Source organism: Rhizophagus irregularis, chromosome 1 (assembly GCF_026210795.1).
Source record: "Rhizophagus irregularis chromosome 1, complete sequence".
NCBI classification, from domain to species: Eukaryota; Fungi; Glomeromycota; class Glomeromycetes; order Glomerales; family Glomeraceae; genus Rhizophagus; species Rhizophagus irregularis.
In genome coordinates this window covers 7,129,254-7,153,141 of record NC_089429.1, presented here as the reverse complement: position 1 = coordinate 7,153,141, position 23,888 = coordinate 7,129,254, and the positions used below count along the sequence as shown (strand labels likewise).

The window sequence follows — 23,888 nt, the reverse complement described above, 5'->3', positions numbered from 1 at the left end:
GTTATCTATAACCTGACCTATCAAAGATCGATACTTAATTACCGTATAACGGGGGCCACAGTACCCCGGGTATGATACAGATTTCAGAGGTTTTGACCTTATACCCCCCACCATTGTGTGAGTTTTTATTATTAGTAGATATGTATAAAACTTATATAATAATTGGGTATTTATCATGAGTAATACCTAGGTATTTATTAAATTATTTTAAATAATAAAATCGGTAGAAAATGGGAGTTCTTTTTTGTAGGGTACTGTGCATAGGGGGGGTACTGTGGCCCGCAAAATACGGTAGTAACATTAAAACGTGTTAAATCAACTAACATGATTGACTCATTCAAGCGTCAACTAAAAAATTGAGTTTACGACTCGCGTAATGAACAATGGTCCACAGAACTTATATTTAATAGAAATCTTGATAAATACGATGACAGCAAAATTCGTGTTCCTTTTATGGAATCACAAAGGTTGACATTGATGAATACCAAAACTTATTTGGTCGTCTTTTAACATCATCCAATTCTAATTATTATGGTAACGAAAAGAAATATGTCAATAATAGACTATCACAAAGTTGGACTTGTATTAAAACACAAATTATTTAATAAATTTAATAAATGTTTAAATTTTGTATTTACTGAATGCTTATTGTAAAAGATTACAAATTATTAAAATACTTATTTATTAAAAATATCACGTGATATTATAGACTAACAAATCGATAATCTTTTTTTACAAATTTTTTTCTTTACCTTTTCCACTCTTTCATTTTTTCCTTTCCTCTCTCTCACTTTTCCCATTTTCCTTCCCTTCGTTCTCTTCCTTTCACAGTTTCACTCTCTCCATTTCCATTTCCTTCGTTCTTTCTTCTTTTCCCTCTTCTGTTTAAAAGAAAAGTTAAAATCACCCACAAAAAAAACCAAAAATCCTTTTTTAGACGGTTATTTTAGTCTCCCTGGACACGACATTTTGGTAAACTATTTTTTTTTCTTTAATTATATTTATTTTAACGAGCTAGTTTCTAATGACTCGTTTTCTTACTTTTTTTTAGACGGTTTCTTGGTTTCTTTTGACGCGCGAATTTTTGGTACATTTTTTTTTTGTTTTCTTTAATTTAGCTACTTTGGCGAACTGTTATTAACAGTTCACTTTTTTTTCTTTTTTAGGGCTCTTCAAAAATAAAATAAATTGATGATGGCTTGGAATTTGGTAAGTCTTAATTTTTTTTTTATACTAATTTTTTTATTTTTAACGAACTATACTAACAGTTCGTTTCTTTTTCTTTTTTAGGCAGATCTTTCAGGTTTCCGGGGGTTGGACATTAGTAGACGGCTTAGACCTTCGAGTACTTGAATGAATGGAAATTTGGTAGGAGAGGGGGCCATTTTTATTATTCTTTAATGAAACATTTACTAATGTTTCGTCTTCTTTCTCTTTTTAGATGGCTTCTTCTTCGGGGTCTTTAAAGCGCGCAGAATTACGGTATTTAAGTTTGATTTCTTAAACTTCTTTACTATAACGAAACGTTAACTTAACGATTTCGTTTTTTATTCTTTTTAGGCAGGTCTTTGGCTCTTTGGACATGACTTTCGGTAAGTAATTTTTTTCTTTTATTTATTTTAACGAAACACTTATTAATGTTTCGTCTTATTTCTTTTTTTTTAGTCGGCTTCTTCAAAACTTCTTTGACACGGATTTGTAAGTTTTTTTCTTCAATTTATTTTATTTTTTTTTTTATTTATTTTAGCGAAACGTTTACTAACGTTTCTTTTTTTAGATTCCGGTAAGAAATCAGAAGAGATTTTTTTAATTTTATTTATCTAACGAACTGTCTCTAACGTTTTGTTATCTTCCTTTTTTAGACGGCTTGTTCTTCGAACCTTGATGGCATGCATTATTTGAATAAAATCATTTCGGTACAATCCGCGACTAAAAAAAAAAGATTATTGATGAAAATCAAGATGGGATTTTTTGTGTTAGTACAAATCAATATTATATTGACAAGTATTTGTTTTAACGAAACGAATGAAATGTTTTCTAACGTTTCGTTCTTTCTTTTTTTTAGACGGTTCTGGACACGTGAGATTTCGGTAATTGTTTTTCTTTAAAAGATTTTTTTTAACAAAACGTTTGTTAACGTTTTGGTTTCTCTTTTTTCTATTTTTTTAGGCGGCCGGTCTATCAGGAATTTTAATAAAGATAAGGATAATAATAAACGTAATAATACAGTTGAAAGTGAAAAACAGGTTCGTCCTACTTCTCGTACTTCATCTAATAGTAATACATCAAAAAAATAGTTAGTTACATTGTTTTTGATGGGGGTTTTTTTTTTATTTTAATGAAACGTTTATTAATGTTTCATTATTATTTTTTTTTAGACAGTTCTTGTATTCTAGATTCTGGTAAGAAATCGGAAAGTTTTATTTATTTAATGAACTATTTCTAACGTTTCGTTATCTCCCTTTTTTAGATGGCTTACTCTTTGGTCTGAACACGTTGGATTTAGGTACTTCAATTCTTCTCTTTTTTTTTTAGACAACCGGTTTATTGGACACGTAGATTTCAGTGAGTATTGGAGTTTTCTCTGATTTATTTCTTTTAATGAAACGTCTTACTAACGTTTTGATTTTTATCTTTTTTTTCTAGATGACCAGATGACCAGGTCTTTGGAAGCGTAGAATTTTGGTAAGAAAAATCCAAAGTATTTTTTTTTTTTGAATATATTTCTTTTAGTGAACTAGTTTTATTAATTTAATTTCATTATCTTTTTTTTATTAGACAACCTGGTCTCCGGATGCATGGAAATCTTTTAATTTTAATAGCAGGAAAGGTCTTTGGAAGTGTTGGAAATTTAATTAGTCGTAATGTAAAAGATATATCATATGTAATATATAACAATATATATAATAAATATAATAATAAAATTGAGTAGTGAAATAATATTAAAATATCAATATTAGAATAGCGTAATATACTATCATTTATTATATAATTAATTTAAGTATTTTAGTTATAAATTATAATGCAAAATTAATACATAATATTATTAATCTGTTAGCAATAAAAAAATAATCCTTATCAAATACAAGCTGCGTTGAAACCCGTTTAATAAGCCTTAAATTAAATATTCTTAAAAGCATTTAATAAATAGTTGGTAAATGCTTAGTTTAACTTCGTGATGGGCGCACCGAATATTTCAAGATTTCACCTTATTCAGAAGAGGGGTATATGATAATAGATTTCAAGCCTAATTTTCAGAAATGTATTGAGTTTTATAATAATATCGTAGCACTTTGAAGAAATGTATATATGATCTGGCTGAATGTGTAAAAGATGTCAAAATCTTAAGTGGAAAAGAATTTCAGAGAATAGTAATTATCAATTATTTACAAAGTATATAGAACAAATGCGGATCTAACATTGACACCTTCAGAATATAATCCAAGCAAAACAAAAAGTAATTAAGAGAATATTGGATAAAGCTAAATATCAACAAAGCAAAAAAACTGACAAAAGTAAGATGGTAATTCATAGTTATTACTTATTATTAAAACAGATGATGCAAATAATGCCAGCAATTAAAAAAGTAAAAAAAGCCAAAATTGTACTTTAATTCTTACTAAAGGTAACTCTACAATAGCTTTTGTAGTTTATCATGACAATTACAGCTTTGTGGAAAACTATTGAATATGAGATGATAAATACATGAATACATATCAAAATAGTATGAATAATGTAGAAATATTCTTTTATAGAAGGCATCTCATGATAGTAATAACTGATCAAAATCTCAGTAGAAGTCATTTAGAGGAATTATCAATTTCTTGAATTATTTCTTTCATTATTACTTAAAATTCGAATATGAGTTGATTATATAACATTTGATGAAATTAAGAATTTGAAACTATAGATTATAATAACTGATTAATCAACAGAGTTGATATTATTTAGTTAAACTGATAATTATATTTATAGGTAATTAAAGGGAAATTTTCTACATATATATTATATATAAGAATGAATCAAAAGTTTTGTTATTGCGAGATAATATATCATTATAGTGATTTCAACTTTTAAGGTACTATTATTGCATGAACTCATAATTTTATTAGTTAAAACAATTTATGAAATAGGTCAATTTGATAATATATTTTTAAATGGTTAAAAATATATAATATTTATTTTTTTTGAATTGAAATGGATGGTATGCATATATATATTACCTAAAAGTCTAAATTAATATTTTACTCTCAAAAATAATATTTTACTCACCTACTATAATGATAATAATCAGATTGTTAAACTTAAATAATATTTACTATTATTTATGATCTCATTAATGGTTTAAATGATAGTTAGTTTTATAATTTTTCACTTTTTTTTTAGTTAAAAAAAAAATATATATATATAATATATTTAGTAAATGAGTAACTTTAGAATATAAAACTCTTTCAAAAGTCCAAGCATTATTCCTTTGATTATTTTCTAAAATTTTTAAAATCAATATATTAACTTCTGAATAAAACAATAATTTTGATTAATTATAATCTACTTTTACTAGTCTTATAAAAATATATATATACTTAAAATGCACAGATTTTATGGTTAAAATATTCTTATATTAAAATATTCTTAAAATATATTAAAATAGTACAAATGATTTATTTAAAATTGAATTTAAAAAATAATAAATAATATTAAATTATATAAAAAATTACTTAATTTTTAAATTGTATATCAATTACATCAATATTAATTTACCAATAATATAACATTGGTATTTATCAATTACATTTTCAGTACAGGATCAATCATTAATTAAATTACATAAATTGGCCTATTTTCATTTGGGTTTAATAACTAATAAAATATAACTTTTTTTAAAATATATTAAAGTAATATGTATAAACTTTCAAATGGCATTAATTTTTTACTTCCTTAAATATTTTAATATATAAGGCTTTTCTATAACTTTTTGACCTTTAAATTGAAATCCTTCTATTAATATAAGTTCTTTCACAAAATTCTTTACATAAAATATTAATTATCAATATAAATGTAGTATTATTGTAAAATTTGATCAAAAGTTTATATATATATAATATTATATTGCTGATAATATAAAAATCCTTTATTAATAATGGTAAATATATTATATGTTTCTTTATAAAATATATTAAAATCATAAAATATTGATACTAATAATTTATTTTTTAGATTTAATTATTTTGTTCTTATTTTTCTTTTATTAATTCATCATTAAGGGTTCATATTTGTATCCATTTTATTACACTGACATTGTCTATTCCATATATAATTATTTTCTACATTCCAATTATTTAATTATTGAATAGTATTATTAATATTTCTTTTGTTTGTATTATTCACTAGTAGTTCTAAAAATGATAATTCTTTATATGAGTTATTCTTTTGGTAAGGATTTTTTGAATTGGGTTTGAAGGAGAATGAATAACTTGTATATTAAAAAGATTCTAAATTTCTGTATACATTAGCTACACTAGTACAAGGAACTTATAATTACAACAACTAATGTCCAAGAATGTTGATTACATTGCTTATCACAAGTATAAAAGTCATTTTTTTTTTAATAATCTATATATGATGCTTTATTGATAAATATAAAAAGTCTTATTGATATTACAAAAAAACATTTCCTATTACTAATAAAATTCAAAGGAGAATTATTGGTTATTTTTGCATTTTTCACATGTAATTTAGTTTGATTGTACATTTGATATGAATAACAAACTTCTAATGAAATCACCTTATATATTAATTAAAAATATCAAAAAAGAAAATATTAATCTTAATTTAATCTAACTTTCACCAAATGAATCAACTGAAATTCCACTTCTTCAATTAATAAATAAACTAAATTTCTATTCATTCCTTTCACTAAATTTATTACTAATGTTCTGATATCAGATTCTTCTCCTGTGCATGAACATTCAAATTCATTTAGGAAAGTACCATAATTTTCAAAGAACTCCTTAAAAACATCTATATCTACTTTCCAGTACCTTACTCTCAACTTTCTAAGATTTCTTGGGCTAATATTGTTAAGGTAAAGAATATTTTTATTAACAAAATATTGCCATTTACATTTGTTTCCAAAATCGACAACCTTTAGACTACGACACCTTTTAAGAACTTTACTAAAAATTTCTAATTCGGGTTCATCTTGTATATCCACAGATAATGTTACAAGGTTTGAACAATATTTTTTAGAAATTTTTAAAAGAAATCCAATTTGATCACCAGAAATTGATGATAATCGAATGTTCATAATTTTCTTTCCGTTATGAATAAGAAAAGGTATGATAGGTGATGATAAATCATCCGATGAAAAAACATTACAGTTAATAATTTCCAAGTCTAAAAGATTAGGAAAAACAACTTTACTTAAATTCTGACTTTTATATAAATTTGAATCACAAAAACAGATCCTTCTTAAATTAGGACATTTTAATAAATTTTCTAACATATAATCCAAATTGCCTTCAAATAATTTAATTTCCAGTAAAGTTTTCGTTCTTACTTTCCTTATATACTTAGGAGTAACCAAATTATTTGGTTTTACATTTAATTTTTTTATTTTTTTTTGATCTTTAAGGAACTTTGACACTTGACTCGTCTTCAAATCTTGATCAAAATCATCTGAAAGAGATATAGAAAAGGTTGAAATTTCATGTGAGATTTCCGTAATAAGACTTATCAAATCTCTTTTTAAGAAATTTCCCTTGCATTTAAATTGTTTAAGTCTTGATAAGCTCCTTCGTGTTTTTTCAGTATTGATTAGAGTATATAGATATGATACCGGAAATTCGTGTTCGAATGATATAATTCGAAGGGTATCAATTCCTTGGGTTTTTGTCATAATTAATTTAAATAAGACCTCAAAAAATATCAAATTTTCAATTTTAAATTGAAATCCATCGCTGTGTTTACTATAATCGTAAGATAGCAAACCACTATTCTCATTATTATAATCAATTTCTTGATTTATCGAATGAGAAGAAAATTTGGTTTGATCTAACCAAGAGTGTATTAAATTACATAGTATCACGAAATCAATTTGTCTGATAAAGGAAGGGTAATTAAAAGTTGTTCGACGTGGAATACCAAATGAATCTTTTACTTTTAAGAAGGATTGTGTTTTATCGTCTAAGTGAGATAAAAGAATTGTGATAATTTTTGAGTAAACTTTGAAGCGCGCTTTACTATTTATTTTAATGAATGGATTTTTCCAAAGATGAAGTATCCCAATTAGACACCATTCTCTATTGATCAAAGAAACGTTTAGTAATATTGATGAATCGGATTTGTCAATATGACTTATAATTATATCAATAACTTCTACCGGTAAGTAAGAAGGCATAATGATAAAAATTTGGTGTGGAAATTTGGGGTAAAAAAAAAAATGGTTTATATAAATTATTTGTTATCGTATTATGATAAATGGTTATTGTATATTATAAATGGAAATAAAATATTACTTGCAACAAAAACTTTGGTTATTGTCTTTGTTATCATGGTAATCATCGAACGAGTTAAAACCGGATGGGATCAGCCTTAAAAATGATAATCTGATCAACGTTTGAACGCCACCTCTTTTTGATTTCTTTTTTTTAAAAAAAATTATTATTTATTTTTAAAACAAATATATTTTTTGTGAAACAATTGTAAAATATGAACTATATTTATTAGTATCTGTTTAACCGCAGTTAATATCCGGGTTAAAAACGGATTTTAATCCGGCAAAGAAATTGTTCAACGAATATGATCCGTACAGATCGGGTGTTTTACCATTAATATCAGTTATAAATAGCGAAAATTAATTTAGAGTTATGGTAGTGGGCACATTATTATCTCAATTGTAGTCTAGGATTGTTTAAAAAAACAGGAATCAGGTGATAAATGGTAAACCAAGCATCTTGGTTTGTTTTCGGTGCGAAATAAGTCTGCACGTTCTAAAGTTGATAAAAAACGTTCAAGAACATTAGTTCAAAAGGCTCCTAACGTATCACACATTTCATCTTTAAATAACTTATAAACAAAACTTATTAAAAGGACAAAGACGGGAATTTTTTCCAAATACCTGAAAAAGTAATTTGAAAGATCATCTAAAAATCTTGGGATCGAGAAAGAATCTATTTGGCTTTTTCTGTCATCCAAAAATTAATTCAACCATTTTCCTGTCATCATAGATATTGGATGTGGGGTAATTTATTCACTACCATTCCGAGATGTTTTTCATTCTTATCTTCTTTGATCTATTAGATAAATGATACAAAATTTTGGTTATTATAACAATAATATGCATTTTCCTTCTTATGATTGGAGACTCTCGTTCTATAATCGTAGGTTAGAGATCAATGGCTTTCTAAGCTCTCGAACTTCAAAAAAAAAGTCGATGGAAGGAAAAATGCATTCAATGAGTCGGTCATTATTTTATTTCTTTATTTATTATTGATGCAAACCCCTCATCAGATTGTATTAATTTAGGCAATAATACTTCAAATATCTGTTAGGGAAAATGGAAGAGAAAATGGAATTTCTCACGGCTTTAGTTACATCGAAATGATGTTCTAAACTACAAACACACAGTGACACAGCGGATACACTTTAGTTGTATGTCTCTAAAAGATTCTAAGTTGCTGTTGCGCATTCAACTTCTAACCAGAATTAGATATGACTTTGTCCTTATGAAACCATGTAAGAGGGTACTCTTCTTAATTACAAGATCGCCGCACTCACTGCGCTCGAAAGGTTACCAGATGAGCATGATTTGCTACTCGGCACATCCGTAAAAATATTTCAATCAAACTGATAATCTCATTACAATTTCTCGTAAGGGCAAAAGGTAGAGTTTTGTATCACTATTTATGGTTTGCTGAGAATTGTTCAACTACCTTATTTTATTAATACAGAAGGAAAAAAAACAAATAGAACAATGGTAAAGAAATATGGCAATATTTTTAGAGATTACACTACCGAAATTCAGAAGTTAGAAACGTGGGATTAAAAGCTATTGGAAATTGGGGAAGCGACCAAAAGAAAGAAGAGGAGATTAAAAATCAATTGAAAAAGGGGTCTTTACGTTTGATAAATCGGCCAAAAACGCAATCATATAGGAGCTTAATAGGAATATGGATTAGATATTGAACATATGAAAGACTGATGGAATAACATTTAGCAACAAACACAAAAGAATTGAGAATAACTTATAAGCAAAGAATCAGAAGAGGAGAGCGTGGTAGAATAGTAGAATAGGCCTATATCGCGATGGGTTTGATTGATTATTATTAGTTTTGCAAGTAACAAGAGAATTTTGATTGATTGATGTTCTTGATTTAATATTATTTCATTTCTAATAAAAAAAGGTAATTGTTTTAATTATTTTAATTATAACGGTAAATAAAAAATTTACATTTGTACTTACTCGTCAAACAAATTCTCCCGAATCCGTTGTAAACTTGTAATAAATATACAACTTTATAAAATTATTATATATTTGGTTTCGAATTTTTATTGTTTATATCACTGCCGAACATTAAGTAAATTTAATAGAATTTAATTATATCCAAGAAATCAAGGCTAGTCACCTGCGGCTTCTTTTATCAGCTCAAATCCTGAGTATGCCTACAACCATAACTGTAGCAGTTGTTACAGCAAGAATCAGTACTACTGCGTAACTGCTTCACTAGATTCACGATTATGTATACCAAATAATCTATAATAAATAATAAATAATAAATAATTAAAGCTAAAGTTTCTACATCAATCCCTTCAATATATATATAATTTGAATGTTGCTACAGTAACAAATCTGATAACATAATTGAAAAATCATGAGCCACTAACTCGTGATTTGTGTCTAAATTGTTTTCGTTTAACGAACTCCAACGCACTAGGTACATTGCCTAATTATGCTGGTCCTAATCACTTGTCATAATTGAGCTTGTAAGTGAATGTTCATGAAAGAGCAGGACAATGGCTTGATTTTCTCAATAATCTTATTCTAACCATATTATCAAGATTTTATTAATAAAAATCAAGTGTGTTGGATACAACGTTTGAAACAATTTGAACCCGTTTAGCTCTCTTTAATTATTTAATTTCGGCTGTTTAGATCTCATCTTATGACGTTTTTCGGTGATAAATATTTCTTGATGGAAGACACGGTATTGCTGCTGATCTTATAAATTAAGTATGTAATATATTTAAATCATATAATTATATATCTAACTACAAGCCAACCACAATTAATCTCTTCATAACTTCAAATGGCAAAACCATAAATGACTTAAAGCTGTACTCTATCAACAGCCTTCACAAATTCTGTGTGATGACGTTGATGATATAATTGTCAATATATCCTACACAACCACTATAGGATGTTTAAACAGTGTTGGCTGTTCAGCTGTAATCCTTCCTAAAAATCATTAAAGTCTTTTTTAATATATTTGATCTTTATTCAACATCACTTTTAATAAAAAAAATATATATATTAATAATATCAAGAAAATTGATGATAATATTTTTCATGAAATTATACCTTCTTTATTATACTAACAAGTGTACTAAAATAACAATAGAAAGTCTCGATTAATTTGACCAAATTTTTTTTATCGTATCATCACTATTGTATTAATAAATTTAATTGATTTTGCGTATTAATAAAATAGATCAAGCATCAAACCCGCGTGAAATTGCTTCTACCGTTCATACCCAGTGATGAATCTTTAACAATATGACATCGTCAATTTCCGTCAATTATCATTTATTATATCTCATAACTTGGGTTTCTTATGAATCTTCTTTGTATATTTTTTTTTCTACATTAGAACATTTTGTCATTATGCCTTCACTAGTCAATACACCAATTCCTTTTTCTTTTAGTTTGTTGTGTCGCAATCAATATCTAAGTGATCGAACGAGAGACGAAATTGATTCATTATCTGCTAGGGACGCTGCCAATGATAAATATATTAATTACAATTAATTCGATATACTTGAACTCTGAATTTTTTTTAAAAACATTAATATAAAATTCTTATCATTTAGACTTTCTAAATTTTTTGCTTTTCTTTTAAAAGCCCATTCACTTGATAATGCATGTCGAACTGAACACGTTAACAAAGTAGTAAATCCAATGTATTAAGCCGAAATTTTGAATGAAATCTTAGAAGGAAGCAACACCAATATTACAGCTTACAGTTATGATAATGTATCATATGCGTTATATATCAACAATGACACTCACTAGGTTTGTTGTTTTTATTTTAAAATAGCTTCCTTTCTTTTAATTTATAGATTTACTTTTTCAAAACCTATTGAGATGATCTTTTTATTTATTTTTATTTTCAACGTGAACTAAGTTACAGTACAATTACATAGAAACTATATACTAGAGTCGAACAAACTGTAAACCAAACCGCGGGTGCACCTTGAGGGTGAACCAACTTTTGATTATCTTTTTCTATATCACGCATGGTTACTAATAATCTCTACATGATCTGCTTTTAGATCTTAACAAATAATGCGATCTTAACAAATAATGCAAATAATTAAAAGTGATGCTATTTTTTTATGAAGAAACGTTTTATTATAATATAATATATAGCAGATTTATTCTTTAAATTCTGAGTTTAATATCTAATTCATATTTTTTTTTATTTTTTTTGTTAATATTTGCTTCTATAGATCTTATACAGGTTCGACAAAATTCATGCCAAGTATAGTAAAAAAAAAATCAATTCTCACCATGAGAAAAAAGAATCGGGAGGAAGATGAAGAAAATCGGAGGGAATCCAAAAATAATAATAAGAAATTACTAGAAAAGAATGCAAAGGAAACTAGTAACTAGTGGACGGAATAAAATTAATATGCACTTGAAACAGATAAAAGTACAATTATTCATTTAAAATAAAATCAATTTGTAATGACATCGCGTTAATTCTGGTAAAATAGTTGTCCTTTTCTTTATGAAACATTCTTTTCAACTCTCTTGGTTTTATGGTATATTTATAAGCTCTAGGTAAACTTCTTTCATTTTTTGAACGTTTCATCAATAAATACAGCCAACAAGATCTAGCTTTCAAGAAGACAATGTTCTTTTATGCGCCTTGATATTTGATTCTTTATTTAAAAACTCTTGACCTAACAAAAGTAAAAGAAGTCATTGATCTTTAGTAAATAATTTTTTATCAAATTACCATGAAAGACGACATTTTAAAAGAAAAAGAAGTCATTGACAGTAAATAATTTTTTATCATAAATTACCTTGAAGGACCGTAAGATTTTTATTTTATAGGTGCGCGTTCCGCCCGCCAACATTAGATCTTTTTTTAATTGTGCCTGATCCTCTTTACTATAAGTTGGTTTGATCTGCACTTTGGTTCCGGGTAAGTCCCTTTTCATTCGTAAAATTAAGCTAAGCTGTTCCAATTTTACTTCCGATTTCTTTCTCTCTGATTTTCTCCATCCGATTTTTTTTTCTCAAGAGGACGCGGTGAACGCGAGAAGAGCGCCGATATTTTTTTTTCGTAGACCCGAGCAATTCTAACAAAAGAAAAAGAAGTCATTGATCTTTCAGTAAATAGTCTTTTATCAAATTACCATGAAAGACGACATAAATAATTTTTTATCATAAATTACCTCGTTGCTTTCAGTAACTTTCAAACAAATTTATTATAAACTTATACTCTTCTACTTTATAATCTTATTCTGAAGTCAAATGGTAAATAATAAAGTTGTCAAATTAATAATAATTTCCGGAGAACACAGAAGCGTGTTTGGAAAATGGCGCGCACCAAAACGTTCGCGAGTAGTTGTGAAAAAAAATGTATAGTTGTGCGGGTAGTTGTGAAAAAAAATTTTTTCGAAGTTAGTTTAACCACTGTTTAGACCAAGACCTCTATTTATATACAGTTTCTGAATTAGGATCGTGTTTCGTATTGTACTTTGTTGGAATTATCGTGTTTGTTGTGAAGAATTTGATTCGTAACTGTAAAAGGAAAAGCACGTAACTGACTTAATACGTAACTGACTTTAACCCACGTGTAATACTATAATACTTTGTAACACAAATTGCGCGAAGTCGTGAATTAGTAAAATTCATTAATTCATTAGACGTGACGCGCGTGACGCGTATGCAACTTTTTTTTAACCTTCTGTAAATTTTCCACTTTTTCCACTTTCACTCATAAATTAGTAATTATGTACAACTTTAATAAAAAATTGAGTCTATATTATATAGAATTGTTATCCGGATATCGTAATTGTTGCGCCACTACTATAATGGTGGATTTAAATTTATCGGATTCCCGGGTCACGAAAAATCCATAGAATTTTCAGCCTTTTTTTATTTCTTGTTGCATTGACATTATCATATGATCGGCATTTTATTTTTCTCCGAAGCAGAAAAGCCTTTAACAAGGTAAAAATTCTAAGAATTCTTAGTTGTGAAATAATTTTTCTCCCCAATTTTACTTCGCAATCTTTTTGTATTACAAATAGATTAAAGAATAAATTAAACAATTGAGAATCTAGACCCCTAATCAAACGTCACTAATATATTCTAAGCGAACTTAAATTTCAAAATTCTACGTAATATTACTAATTACAGTACTTAAAAAAAAAAAGATTTTAAATTATATTATTATTATCTCTACCTATCAATGGTAGTGATTTTTGTTATCATGAAAAAATAATAATTATTGGTTAAATAAATAAATCGTGGTTAATATTTTTCTTTGTTTTAAAATATTCTCTTTTTATTTTTGTCCTACAATTCTTGTAATATATTTCAGGAAATGTTAAGTCAACCGAGCCGTCATATTATTAGTTCATTTGTCGTTGTACGATCTGCATCAAAATTATTGTACAAAAACTGAATTCAGGAACAATGAATACATATAAAAAACTTAATTGATGATTATTTATCTTATTTTATATAACAGGGTATGCTGTACTATGCTCCCTTTCTAAATTTTCGTTTCATTTTTTTATTTGTGCAAAACCTTGGATAATTAGTTATTACCCAAAGGCATAAGTTCTTATTTTTAGTAAATATTTACTGTATATCATCAGTCTTTTCAAAAAGAAAAGAGGTCTATTGTTCCATTTTGAAACATTAATTTTTCATCCCGTAAATATTCTATTTCGTCTGAAGAATCAACTCAGATTTTTGCGTCGCTTATTACGGTACACACCATCCCTATTTTCCTATTATAGTCTTTTAAAAAATTAAAACGGCTTGATTGTTCTCAACCAGTTTATTTATTTGATTTATGATTGGAAATGCATACGACACACAAACACGCCATAATCGCCATATCATTAAATTTTTTCGAAAGTATTTGAAGAAATGTTCTTGTAATTTCTTACGCCACAACTTTTGAATTCTAATTCTTACACATCTATTTTTATTAGTTGGATTTTTTTATTTTCTAAAAGGTTGTTGCAAAGGTCGAAACTATTTTGATAAGAATTAATTTTTACATTTATATTTTTCGCATTGACTATTGAGGGTAAATGGAGGTATTGTTGCTACAAAATTTCGACGATTTGGTTTGCATTTTCAGGTTTTAACGTAAATAAGGAATGTTAGTTTTGAGTATGTCATGATGAAATTATATTTAAAATTTTTCGTGTAGGATAATCATCAGCTTGATTTTTTAATATTATAAGATGGCGCAGCAGATATTGTACCTAAATTAATAATTTTTAGAGATTTCGTGATTAAGATAATGGCACAGCAATGGATAAGAACTTCACATTTCATTACATTTTATAATAAAATCATATTAATATTTTATTTGATTGAAAATTTATTTTTACATATAAAAAAGCGTTTTTGTTTAATCTTATTTTTGGATAAAATTTTTAAAAGTGAAACGAAAACGGAAAAGAATGAAGCAGATTACTTCGTATACTATAGATTGCAAAAAGATTAAATTAGTTGAGAGTTGTAATTTGGATAAATTCATTTTAATTAATTCATCTTAACTAACCATAATTTTTTTTTTCTTAGGAGCGGGTTTTGAGAACGGGTTTGATGGAGGTTTTGATGGAAGTTTTGATGGAGGTTTTGATGGAGGTTTTGATGGGCGGTTTTGATGGACGATTAGGATGGGCGGTTTTGATGGATAATTAGGATGGTTTTGAAGACGGTAAGGACGGTAAGGACGGTTAGGAAGGTTAGGAAGGTTAGGAAGGTTAGGAGGACGGTTTTGAGGATGGTTTGGGGGAGACGGTTTTGATGGTCTTGAGGGAATGATTTTTTTTTTTTGTTAATGAAATAAAATCATAATTAATATCTTAAATTTTTGTTTAGAATATCTTTTTATATTCTTATTTTTGACCGGGACTGTTATGGTTGCTTTTATATTTAATTTTTAAACCTTGCGCAGCAACATACAAACCATAAAAAGACAAATGAAACGAATAAGGGTACGCATGAAATCGTGGAAAATCGCGGAAATTACGGAAATAAATCATAAATATTATAAATAAAGAAATATCGCGCCATTTCAACATCTTTGTGTAAATTATGAAACGAAACAACTAAAGAAAAACAAATATGAAATCATTTAGCCTGTAATCTAAATTAATCGAAATAATAACGCCTCTATGTTCCTTTCAAAGAAAGATATGCGTGTGTTTAATTTCATACATAATTATTGTTTGGATTATACGGATGGATAACGAAGATACGGAAATAATTAACGTAAAAAAAGTAAAATATTTTGAAGTATACTGTATAATGAATGAATGAATTATCGTAAAATTTATTCAAGGGCATATAAATGAATATAATTTAAATAATAATAAATATATATATATATTGCATATAATAAAAAAAAAAAGATTTCAAAAAATTGCTGGATAACCGATCCAACTTCTACTTAAAACATGAAAATTATCAAGTTGCCTTTTAGTTATTTTTCCGTAAATCAAAAGAAGTGGCTTTATGAGTAGGCGAAACAAATCCGAAATGTTTCATCGCCCGCAGAACAAAAACTCTAATTTGGAAATTGATGTAGTCAATTCTCGAATCGATCTAAATTCGGAGGACTCTGAGTCTCCTGGGTTTAAACCTATTTTTAACCATAATAAAAACCGTTCCGAAGTCCGAACCAAACTGATTTCAAGAACCGACCCATAAAACTTCATTGTAAATTTTTAAAGTCATGCAAAACGTTTTTATTCGTTTAATTTCATTATAATTAAACATATATTTCATAATTACGAATAATAAATAATTTTTTAAATCACTATTACAACTAACAAAAAATACGTCCTCGATGATCATATTATTATGCTGCGCAATTCATTATTTAGTCGCCTAGAACTTTTCCATCTGCGATGCGCTCGGCTAAGTCAGTATCATTGTACTATACATATATAGACTAATTGATAAAGTTGTCTATGATTCACTGAATTAAAATGGGCACCATTAAAATGAACTAGTTTAAATTAAAAAGTTTCATTTTTTCATGTCCAAAACGCTTAATTAAATTAGGTTAAGCCTTTATCGATCAATACTCTTTTGGAATAAAAGAGTGATGGAAAGAAATACCAAAAATATACATTTCAATAAATATTCAAAGTACGCGCATCGAAATTTCGAATCTTAGTAAATTTCACTTTGGAAATGGGGTGGCTAATTATAAACGTAGAGTTATAAAATTATAGAATGTTTAGAACCTTGAATGTTTACATGGGTCATCAATAAATCAGCCGGTCAAGATCTTTATTTAGATCATTTTCAGTCATGTTTCAAATTACTCACAATTTAAAAAATGATACTTCACCAAAACAAGTTTTGAATGATACAAAAAAATATTTACTCAAAATCGGTAAATAAAATTCTAATCCAAATGAAAAAATTAATTTAAAAATTAATAATAGTAATTTACGACGAAAATATAATTATCCAATAGTTTTATGTGCTGTTAAAACAATGCAATAACTTTATAATAGTACAAATGATGTAAGGTTTCACACGGGTGAATAAATTCCCAGCATATCTTACCAATCAACGAGAAATGTAATTCATATGCTAAAGTTGATAAAATCAATTATATGCACCTTTTATCGCATATGATATCATTTTACTAAGAGAGAAGAAAAATGAAAAGATTTTAAAATAAGAAATTCCTAAAATTAAAATTTTTTTTCTTTGTCCCAAGTGTGTAATTACGTACTACCATACTAAGTTTAAAAATTTTACGTTACTATTCCTAATATAGTTATTATATAAATTGTATAAATTACTGTTTTGTTTCAAAATATGAATTCTTTACCTTTTTTTTAATAAGTTCAGAACATATTAGATGGGATCGCTGATGTGACACATTTGTAATAATAATAATAATTATTACTGTATTATAAAGAATTTTTTTGTTTCATATCTGGCAAGTTATTATTCAAATTATGGTAATATTATGGTAATATCCTTGTTGATATCAATTTAGCAAAGTAACAGGTTCAAGTATTAAATATTTATCATGATCTAATCTTTCACGAAATATATTTTAATAATTAATAAAATATTGGAAAGACAATGAAAATGGTCGTCATTGGACAGGAAATGTCGGTGGTTTTAATTCGTTATTCAATTAAACAAGGAATTTGTAGAATATAATCTGCACGTCACGTTCTTTTATTTTACCATGAAATAAAAAATAAATCGTGGTGTTCTTTGGTAAAATATTTTTTTGTCATTGAGAATCTGCTGGTACTCATGTTCACATGCCCTTGTAATTTCATTACTCGTGTATCCATAGTAAAGGAATATCTCCTCATCGGCCTGCCGTAAGAAAATCTTATGTGCTAACCCCTATTTATACTTAAATAAAGAATACAGATATATTAAATATATCGTCGAATTTTATTTATAGATCAATAATAACTGATAATAATAAAAAATAATGGTAAAGTTGGCCATGAGTATGGATTTTCTTCGTATGAACTCCCTTTTTACAATAAAACATTTGCCTGTACTAATATCATGGAAGAAACATTTCAAATATAAACCCGCGTTTATTATCCGATTTAAATCGATTGTTATGTTACATAATTATCTGTAATTGCTATAATAAATATATTGAATACTATATTTGAATAATGTTTTGGTATATATATATATATTGATTAACAATTATTCAAATATAATAAATAATTATGAATATATTTTTATTAAAAATTTACAATATATATATATATATTTTAATTTAATTGCATAAACTTTTAATTTATCTTGATTATGAAAAATTTCATGTATAAATAACGCGTAAAAAGTATCCATCTTGTAAAAAACAAACCAAAAAATTTTTTTACTTCTTAAAAAAAAACAAATAAATTATTATTCTTTATCGAAAGAATTTTTTCAAATTTATAATGCAATCTTCTACTACCAACGACGTCAATTCTTTCGCGCAACCATCAACATCATTAATTAGTAAATCGAATAAATATAGAATGCGACTTTGCGACGCATCTCCGGAATTACTAAAATTGATTAAAGATTCGGAAAAGGAGTATGAAAAGCCTTTATCGAATAAATCTACCTCTTCTAGCGTTGACGTAAATCACTCTAACCTTCTATGTGGAGTTCCCCCTAATAATAAAATTAGAAAAAGCCCTTATTCGAGAAAATCAGGAAATTCTAATCAACTTGATAAGAAAAGCAGAAGGAGATGGTACGAATCAATTGTAACTGATAAAAATCTGCATCTTCTCAATATTTCAATCTATGAATTATGGAAAATGATTGAACTATTAAAACTTGACAAGTCAATACTTAAAAAAATAACCCCAAAAGTCAATTGGAGTTCAGAACCTCGGTCTATAATACAATTCCCGTATTATGACTATTTACATCCTAAAGAAGCTTGCGTAGCTACAACATTAAGGCTTACGCCTTTTCAATACCTTTTAGCAAAATACATACTAATTTCCTCTGCCAGAACGGCTATGGAAAAATCATTACCATTTCGCAGGTGTGATGCACAAAAACTCCTTAGAATAGATGTTAACAAGACAAATAAATTGTGGGAGTGGTTTGTTCAAACCAAATGGATTCAAAATTACGAACATAATTATTAGGGGTTTATTTTTAATTATTATTATGTTATTTTTATTATGTTATTTTATTATCATTATTATTATGTTATTTTAATTATTATTATTACGTTATTTTTATTATTATTGTAAATATTTTATTTTTATTTTTTTATCATTTATTTTTTTTAGAAAATTCATGTCAGAAATTTCGAAATAAAAACTAGTAATGGGTGTTCCAACTTAATCCAAATACAATTGCACGAGTCGATATTCATTTGTCTTTTATGAATAATGTGCGTTTAAATCGATACTTTTGTTTATTTTTTGCTTGAATCAAAACATTGAAATGGATCGATCATACAGTGAATTACTACTACTGTCACGCGGCAACCTTGAGGTTGAATAGCAACTAAAGCAGAATTTGATAAAATTAATATAAAATGAACAAATGATACAAGCATAAAAAAATTAAACATTTTTTTTTTTCGATACATGAATCAAATTATTGCATCAATAAACTTAATTAAAATCTTTTAAGATCAATAGTTAAAGAATTCTTTAATAAATAATTTTTAATAAGAAATTTTGTTGTACTTCGCGACCAGTGAGTTTGTAAGTTGTAGGTAAAGCATTATTAATTAGAAATAATTGTTAAGAGCATATATTATTTGAATAATTTGTTAAGAGTTTATTAATAAATTTAATTATTTACATTACCAAAAAAAAAGAAAAAAAAATTTCTATATAGATTAACTAATACAAGGAATAAATTTACATGCTAAACAAACTTCGCAATGCTGATTTATGATATAAATCAATTCATCTGTATTTCAGTATGATCCACAACCCTTCGGCCCTTCCTTTTTACAAAAGCTTCTTTCAAATTTTCTGCTTTTTCATTTTGATATAGTTGAGCATCTCATCGTGATCGGTCAAGGAAAGTGTAGTAATCGTGAACCAGTTTTAGCATCGTAATATTCAAGATTTGTCATTGAAGAACTTTGAACTTATAATTTGCGAATTTAACCATTAATTTCTTGGTTTCTTCTAGAATGGCTCTCAGCTTTGGAACTTCAAATTTAATTTGTCTTTCTAACTACTTGAAAAACTTCGTAATCTTCTAAAAGAAATTTACTAGTTTCAAGAATTTTTTATCATAACTAGAATCGTATCCTAACTCCATCTTTCAGAAAAATTTTTTATGAGGTGAAACGCCTTTTTCTACTTTAATTAAAGAACGGAGTCAAGCTTTGTATGAAGAAAAAAGCCAACAAACGTCCGGGCTTGATCTATTCTAGAGCAAACCAAGAAATTAACCGGTTCCTGGGTCACATGTACCTCTTACGTTTGCCTCCACGTTATGTACGCCAGTAATCAAGCTTCATTAAGGATTTTCGGTTGCCGGAAACCATCGGGCGTGCGTATATAGTTATCAGGATTATAGAAGTTATCAGCTTCATCAGAATAATCAGAAGAAACTTCTTAAAGTAATTATATCTTTGATTGTCATTGAAGAACTCTGAGCTTATAATTTGCGAATTTAACCGTTAATTTCTTGGTTTCTTCTAGGATGACTCTCAGCTTTGGGACTTTCCAAATTTAATTTGTCTTTCTAACTACTTAAACTTCGTAATCTTCTAAAATAAATCTACTAGTTTCAATAATTTTTCTATTATAACTAGAATACAAATACTTGGTTTCATTACTCCTGCTTCAAAATAATTTTTCAAACCCCTTAAATATAAACCTCCTTAAATATTCAAAGAAAATAGAATTAATTTAAGGACGCGTAAATTCTTTATTCGTTATACGGTATATCGTATATCTTATTTCGACAAAAAATTAACGCCTTTCCATCTTCCAGAAAAATTTTGTAGGTGAAACGCCTTTTTCTGCTTTAATTAAAGAACGGGGTCAAGCTTTGTATGAAGAAAAAAGGTGACAAGTGGAGGCAAACGTAAGAGGTACATGTGACCCAGGAACCCGCTAATTTCTTGGTTTGCTCTAGAATAGATCAAGCCCGGACTTTATGTACGCCAGTAATCAAGCGTACGATAAAATCATCCTCTCTTCATAAGGATTTTCGGTTGCCGGCAACCATCGGGCGTGCGTATATAGTTATCGGGATTATAGAAGTTATCAGCTTCATCAGAATAATCAGAAGAAAAATCCAAATTTCTTAAAGTAATTATATCCTTGGTTGTCATTGAAGAACTCTGAGCTTATAATTTGCGAATTTAACCGTTAATTTCTTGGCGGCTTCTAGAATGACTCTCAGCTTCGGAACTTCATAAATTTAATTTGTCTTTCTAACTACTTGAAAAACTTCGTAATCTTCTAAAAGAAATTTACTAGTTTCAAGAATTTTTTTATTAAAACTAGAATAATATCCTAATTCTACATCTCCATCTTTCAGAAAAATTTTGTATGTGGTGAAACACCTTTTTCTACTTTAATTAAAGAACGGAGTCAAGCTTTGTATGAAGAAAAAAGGCGACAAGCGGAGGCAAACGTAAGAGGTACATGTGACCCAGGAACCCGTTAATTTCTTGGTTTGCTCTAGAATAGATCAAGCCCGCCGGACGTTATGTACGCCAGTAATCAAGCGTGCGACATCGCCACTTACAACTTCGTAAAGCAATTGCCTACTTTACGAATTCTTTTATCCCCGTTTGGACTTCTGAAACGAAGATTGCAAAGGCTGCCTTCTCGAATTCGAGGTCTTTTGTTGCCTGTAGCCATCATCATCTCCCAGGTTGGTCCATTTTGAATGAACTTGGTCAATATTAGGATCAAGTTGTTGGCAGCTTCTTTAACCAACGAATTTGATTTTGCAATTCTGCCTATATGATTTCTTTTTTCAATATAACATCCTAATCTTTTGAATATCCAAATTAACCATATAACAGTAGTAGTCTATTTTCTAAAAAAAAAATATTAATATACCATAAAAAAAGAAATACACTCATAAATTGATTTAAATAATTACATCATCGTCTTCGTAAGTTTGGATTACAACGCTACAAGTATTTACACTAATAGGTAATTTCTTTGATTTTCTAATTTTCTATTCTTCCAGTTTGTAAAAAATGATTCTAATTTTCTTGGATGTACGAAGTCTAATTTTGAATTGTTTTTTTGTGAATAATTGTATAATAATAATTCATGAAAATGTTTTTGGTGAATAATTTGTAGCCATCTCAAATATTGTTTCTTGAATGAAAAAAATAAAAAACCAGGAAACGTGGGAACGAAAATTATCATTATTTAAATGGTTATATTTCTGTTTATTTTGTTTATTTTGTTTATTTATCGTCACGTTCTATAACAAGTTTTGTGGCTGATGAATTTCTTTTTTTAGAAATTTAGTGAGTACATGACATCATCTGCCGGTTAAAAAAAAAAATCGAGATTATCATCTTTTGTAATGAACGAAAAAATAGTCAAAAGTGATTTTTAATTACCCGACATGTGATGCAATGTAGCAAAAAAAAAAAATGGTTCAAGAAATGTTTTATTTTTGTGGTAATTTCAAAGAAAATTAACAGGTTTTTTACGGATGTTTTTTTTTAAATACGAATACGATTATATCACACTATTTATTTCATATCACCTTTGTTGTACAGATTGAACAAATTAACATATGTGATATATTTCTATTATCACTACGAAAAGTTTCATTCCCCTGTAATACCTGTAATACGTGAATACACTAAATACTGCGTATCGGTCATGTGATTTTTATAAACTTCTGAAATGCGCTGATGCGCATGCATCAGAGACCCGGATTCTTTAGGTATATTATTGTGGCTCCACCGGTACTTTGGTTTGATCTGGCTTTGCCTAGGATTCAATTGAATAAGAGGCTTGGCGGTTCCTCTCCAGCTACCTGGGGGATTGGATGAACAGGCATTAGCTTAGTTTTGTTTCGTTATTTTGTATTTCGTACTGCTAGCAGTTGCTTGTAGTCCAGTTCACGAGTCTTATAATAAAAATAAAAAAAAAAATCAGAGACCCGGATTTATTCCGATATTACTGCTGTTTTCATAAGACCTGGGACAAAATAAATTTTTGAACCCGACCGCCGACCCTCCGATCCGGTTCAATTGTTATTTTACAAATCAAACTATCATATCTGGATCACGTGCCAGCTAAAATACTGGATCGGCGGGTCGGCGGTCGGGTTCAAAAATTTATTTTGTCCCAGGTCTTATGAAAACAGCAGTAAATCGCAAATTTTTATCACGATAACGGAAAAAATTCCGATTTTATTCCGATGAAAAATTACCAATTATAGTAAGAAACATCTGATAATTCTAGCTTACATCTTAATGTAGGTTGCGCTAGTGACACGACAATAATTTTAGTCAAAAACGATTGAAATGATCAATAATTTACTAGTTTTTTACAATTTCTATCACGATATATGCAATAATGATTGGCTAGTTGTCACGTGTCGGAATAAAATTGTTAAAAAATCATAAAATCTCCGTTTTATTTCATAATACAGCAAAAATTCCGATTTATTCATATATTATAAAAATGGAATTTTCCCGGGCGGGTCTGACATGCATTAACATGCATCGTAAATCAATCAAATAAGAAAATTCATTACTTTAGATATGATGACTGAAATATTATTTTGACGGAAAGTTATACTTCGATAAAGAGATGAAAAATCGTTTAAGACAATGACACGAAAAAAATTTCACATGTTTGAGTTTTATTGGAGTAAAGACTAGAAAAATGATCATTTATCACCTTATTTAATAATGAATAACAAAAGTTTATCT

The 23,888-nt window shown here is 27.7% G+C and overlaps 6 protein-coding genes across 7 annotated transcripts; 4 read left to right on the top strand and 2 right to left on the bottom strand.

Annotated features, from left to right (window-relative positions):
- Positions 1-531: 531 nt before the first annotated feature.
- OCT59_001435 (uncharacterized protein) lies at positions 532-1,187 on the top strand (the record flags this gene model as incomplete). The annotated part of the gene is made up of 4 exons (XM_066139565.1): positions 532-534; positions 832-972; positions 1,052-1,087; positions 1,167-1,187. The coding sequence occupies 4 exons, from the start codon at positions 532-534 to the stop codon at positions 1,185-1,187; spliced, it is 201 nt and encodes a 66-aa protein (XP_065988960.1).
- A 774-nt stretch (positions 1,188-1,961) lies between these two features.
- On the top strand, positions 1,962-2,859 carry OCT59_001434 (uncharacterized protein; the record flags this gene model as incomplete). The annotated part of the gene is made up of 7 exons (XM_066139564.1): positions 1,962-1,975; positions 2,066-2,090; positions 2,170-2,246; positions 2,383-2,402; positions 2,471-2,506; positions 2,663-2,685; positions 2,779-2,859. 7 exons carry the CDS (start codon positions 1,962-1,964, stop codon positions 2,857-2,859), a joined length of 276 nt encoding a protein of 91 aa, XP_065988959.1.
- A 2,968-nt stretch (positions 2,860-5,827) lies between these two features.
- Positions 5,828-7,399, bottom strand: OCT59_001433 (uncharacterized protein; the record flags this gene model as incomplete). The annotated part of the gene is made up of 1 exon (XM_025315760.2): positions 5,828-7,399. One exon carries the CDS (start codon positions 7,397-7,399, stop codon positions 5,828-5,830), a length of 1,572 nt encoding a protein of 523 aa, XP_025182085.2.
- A 906-nt stretch (positions 7,400-8,305) lies between these two features.
- OCT59_001432 (uncharacterized protein) lies at positions 8,306-8,613 on the top strand (the record flags this gene model as incomplete). 2 transcript variants are annotated; one of them, XM_066139561.1, is made up of 2 exons in its annotated part: positions 8,306-8,463; positions 8,553-8,613. In XM_066139561.1, 2 exons carry the CDS (start codon positions 8,306-8,308, stop codon positions 8,611-8,613), a joined length of 219 nt encoding a protein of 72 aa, XP_065988957.1. The 2 variants fall into 2 exon arrangements, with proteins under 2 accessions (XP_065988957.1, XP_065988958.1); XM_066139562.1 differs by having other exon boundaries at positions 8,306-8,459; positions 8,553-8,605.
- A 6,334-nt stretch (positions 8,614-14,947) lies between these two features.
- Positions 14,948-15,564, bottom strand: OCT59_001431 (uncharacterized protein; the record flags this gene model as incomplete). Its single annotated transcript, XM_066139560.1, has 3 exons — positions 14,948-14,959; positions 15,039-15,291; positions 15,446-15,564. The coding sequence occupies 3 exons, from the start codon at positions 15,562-15,564 to the stop codon at positions 14,948-14,950; spliced, it is 384 nt and encodes a 127-aa protein (XP_065988956.1).
- A 2,865-nt stretch (positions 15,565-18,429) lies between these two features.
- On the top strand, positions 18,430-19,137 carry OCT59_001430 (uncharacterized protein; the record flags this gene model as incomplete). The annotated part of the gene is made up of 1 exon (XM_025325245.1): positions 18,430-19,137. The coding sequence occupies one exon, from the start codon at positions 18,430-18,432 to the stop codon at positions 19,135-19,137; it is 708 nt and encodes a 235-aa protein (XP_025182087.1).
- Between the last annotated feature and the right edge of the window lie 4,751 nt (positions 19,138-23,888).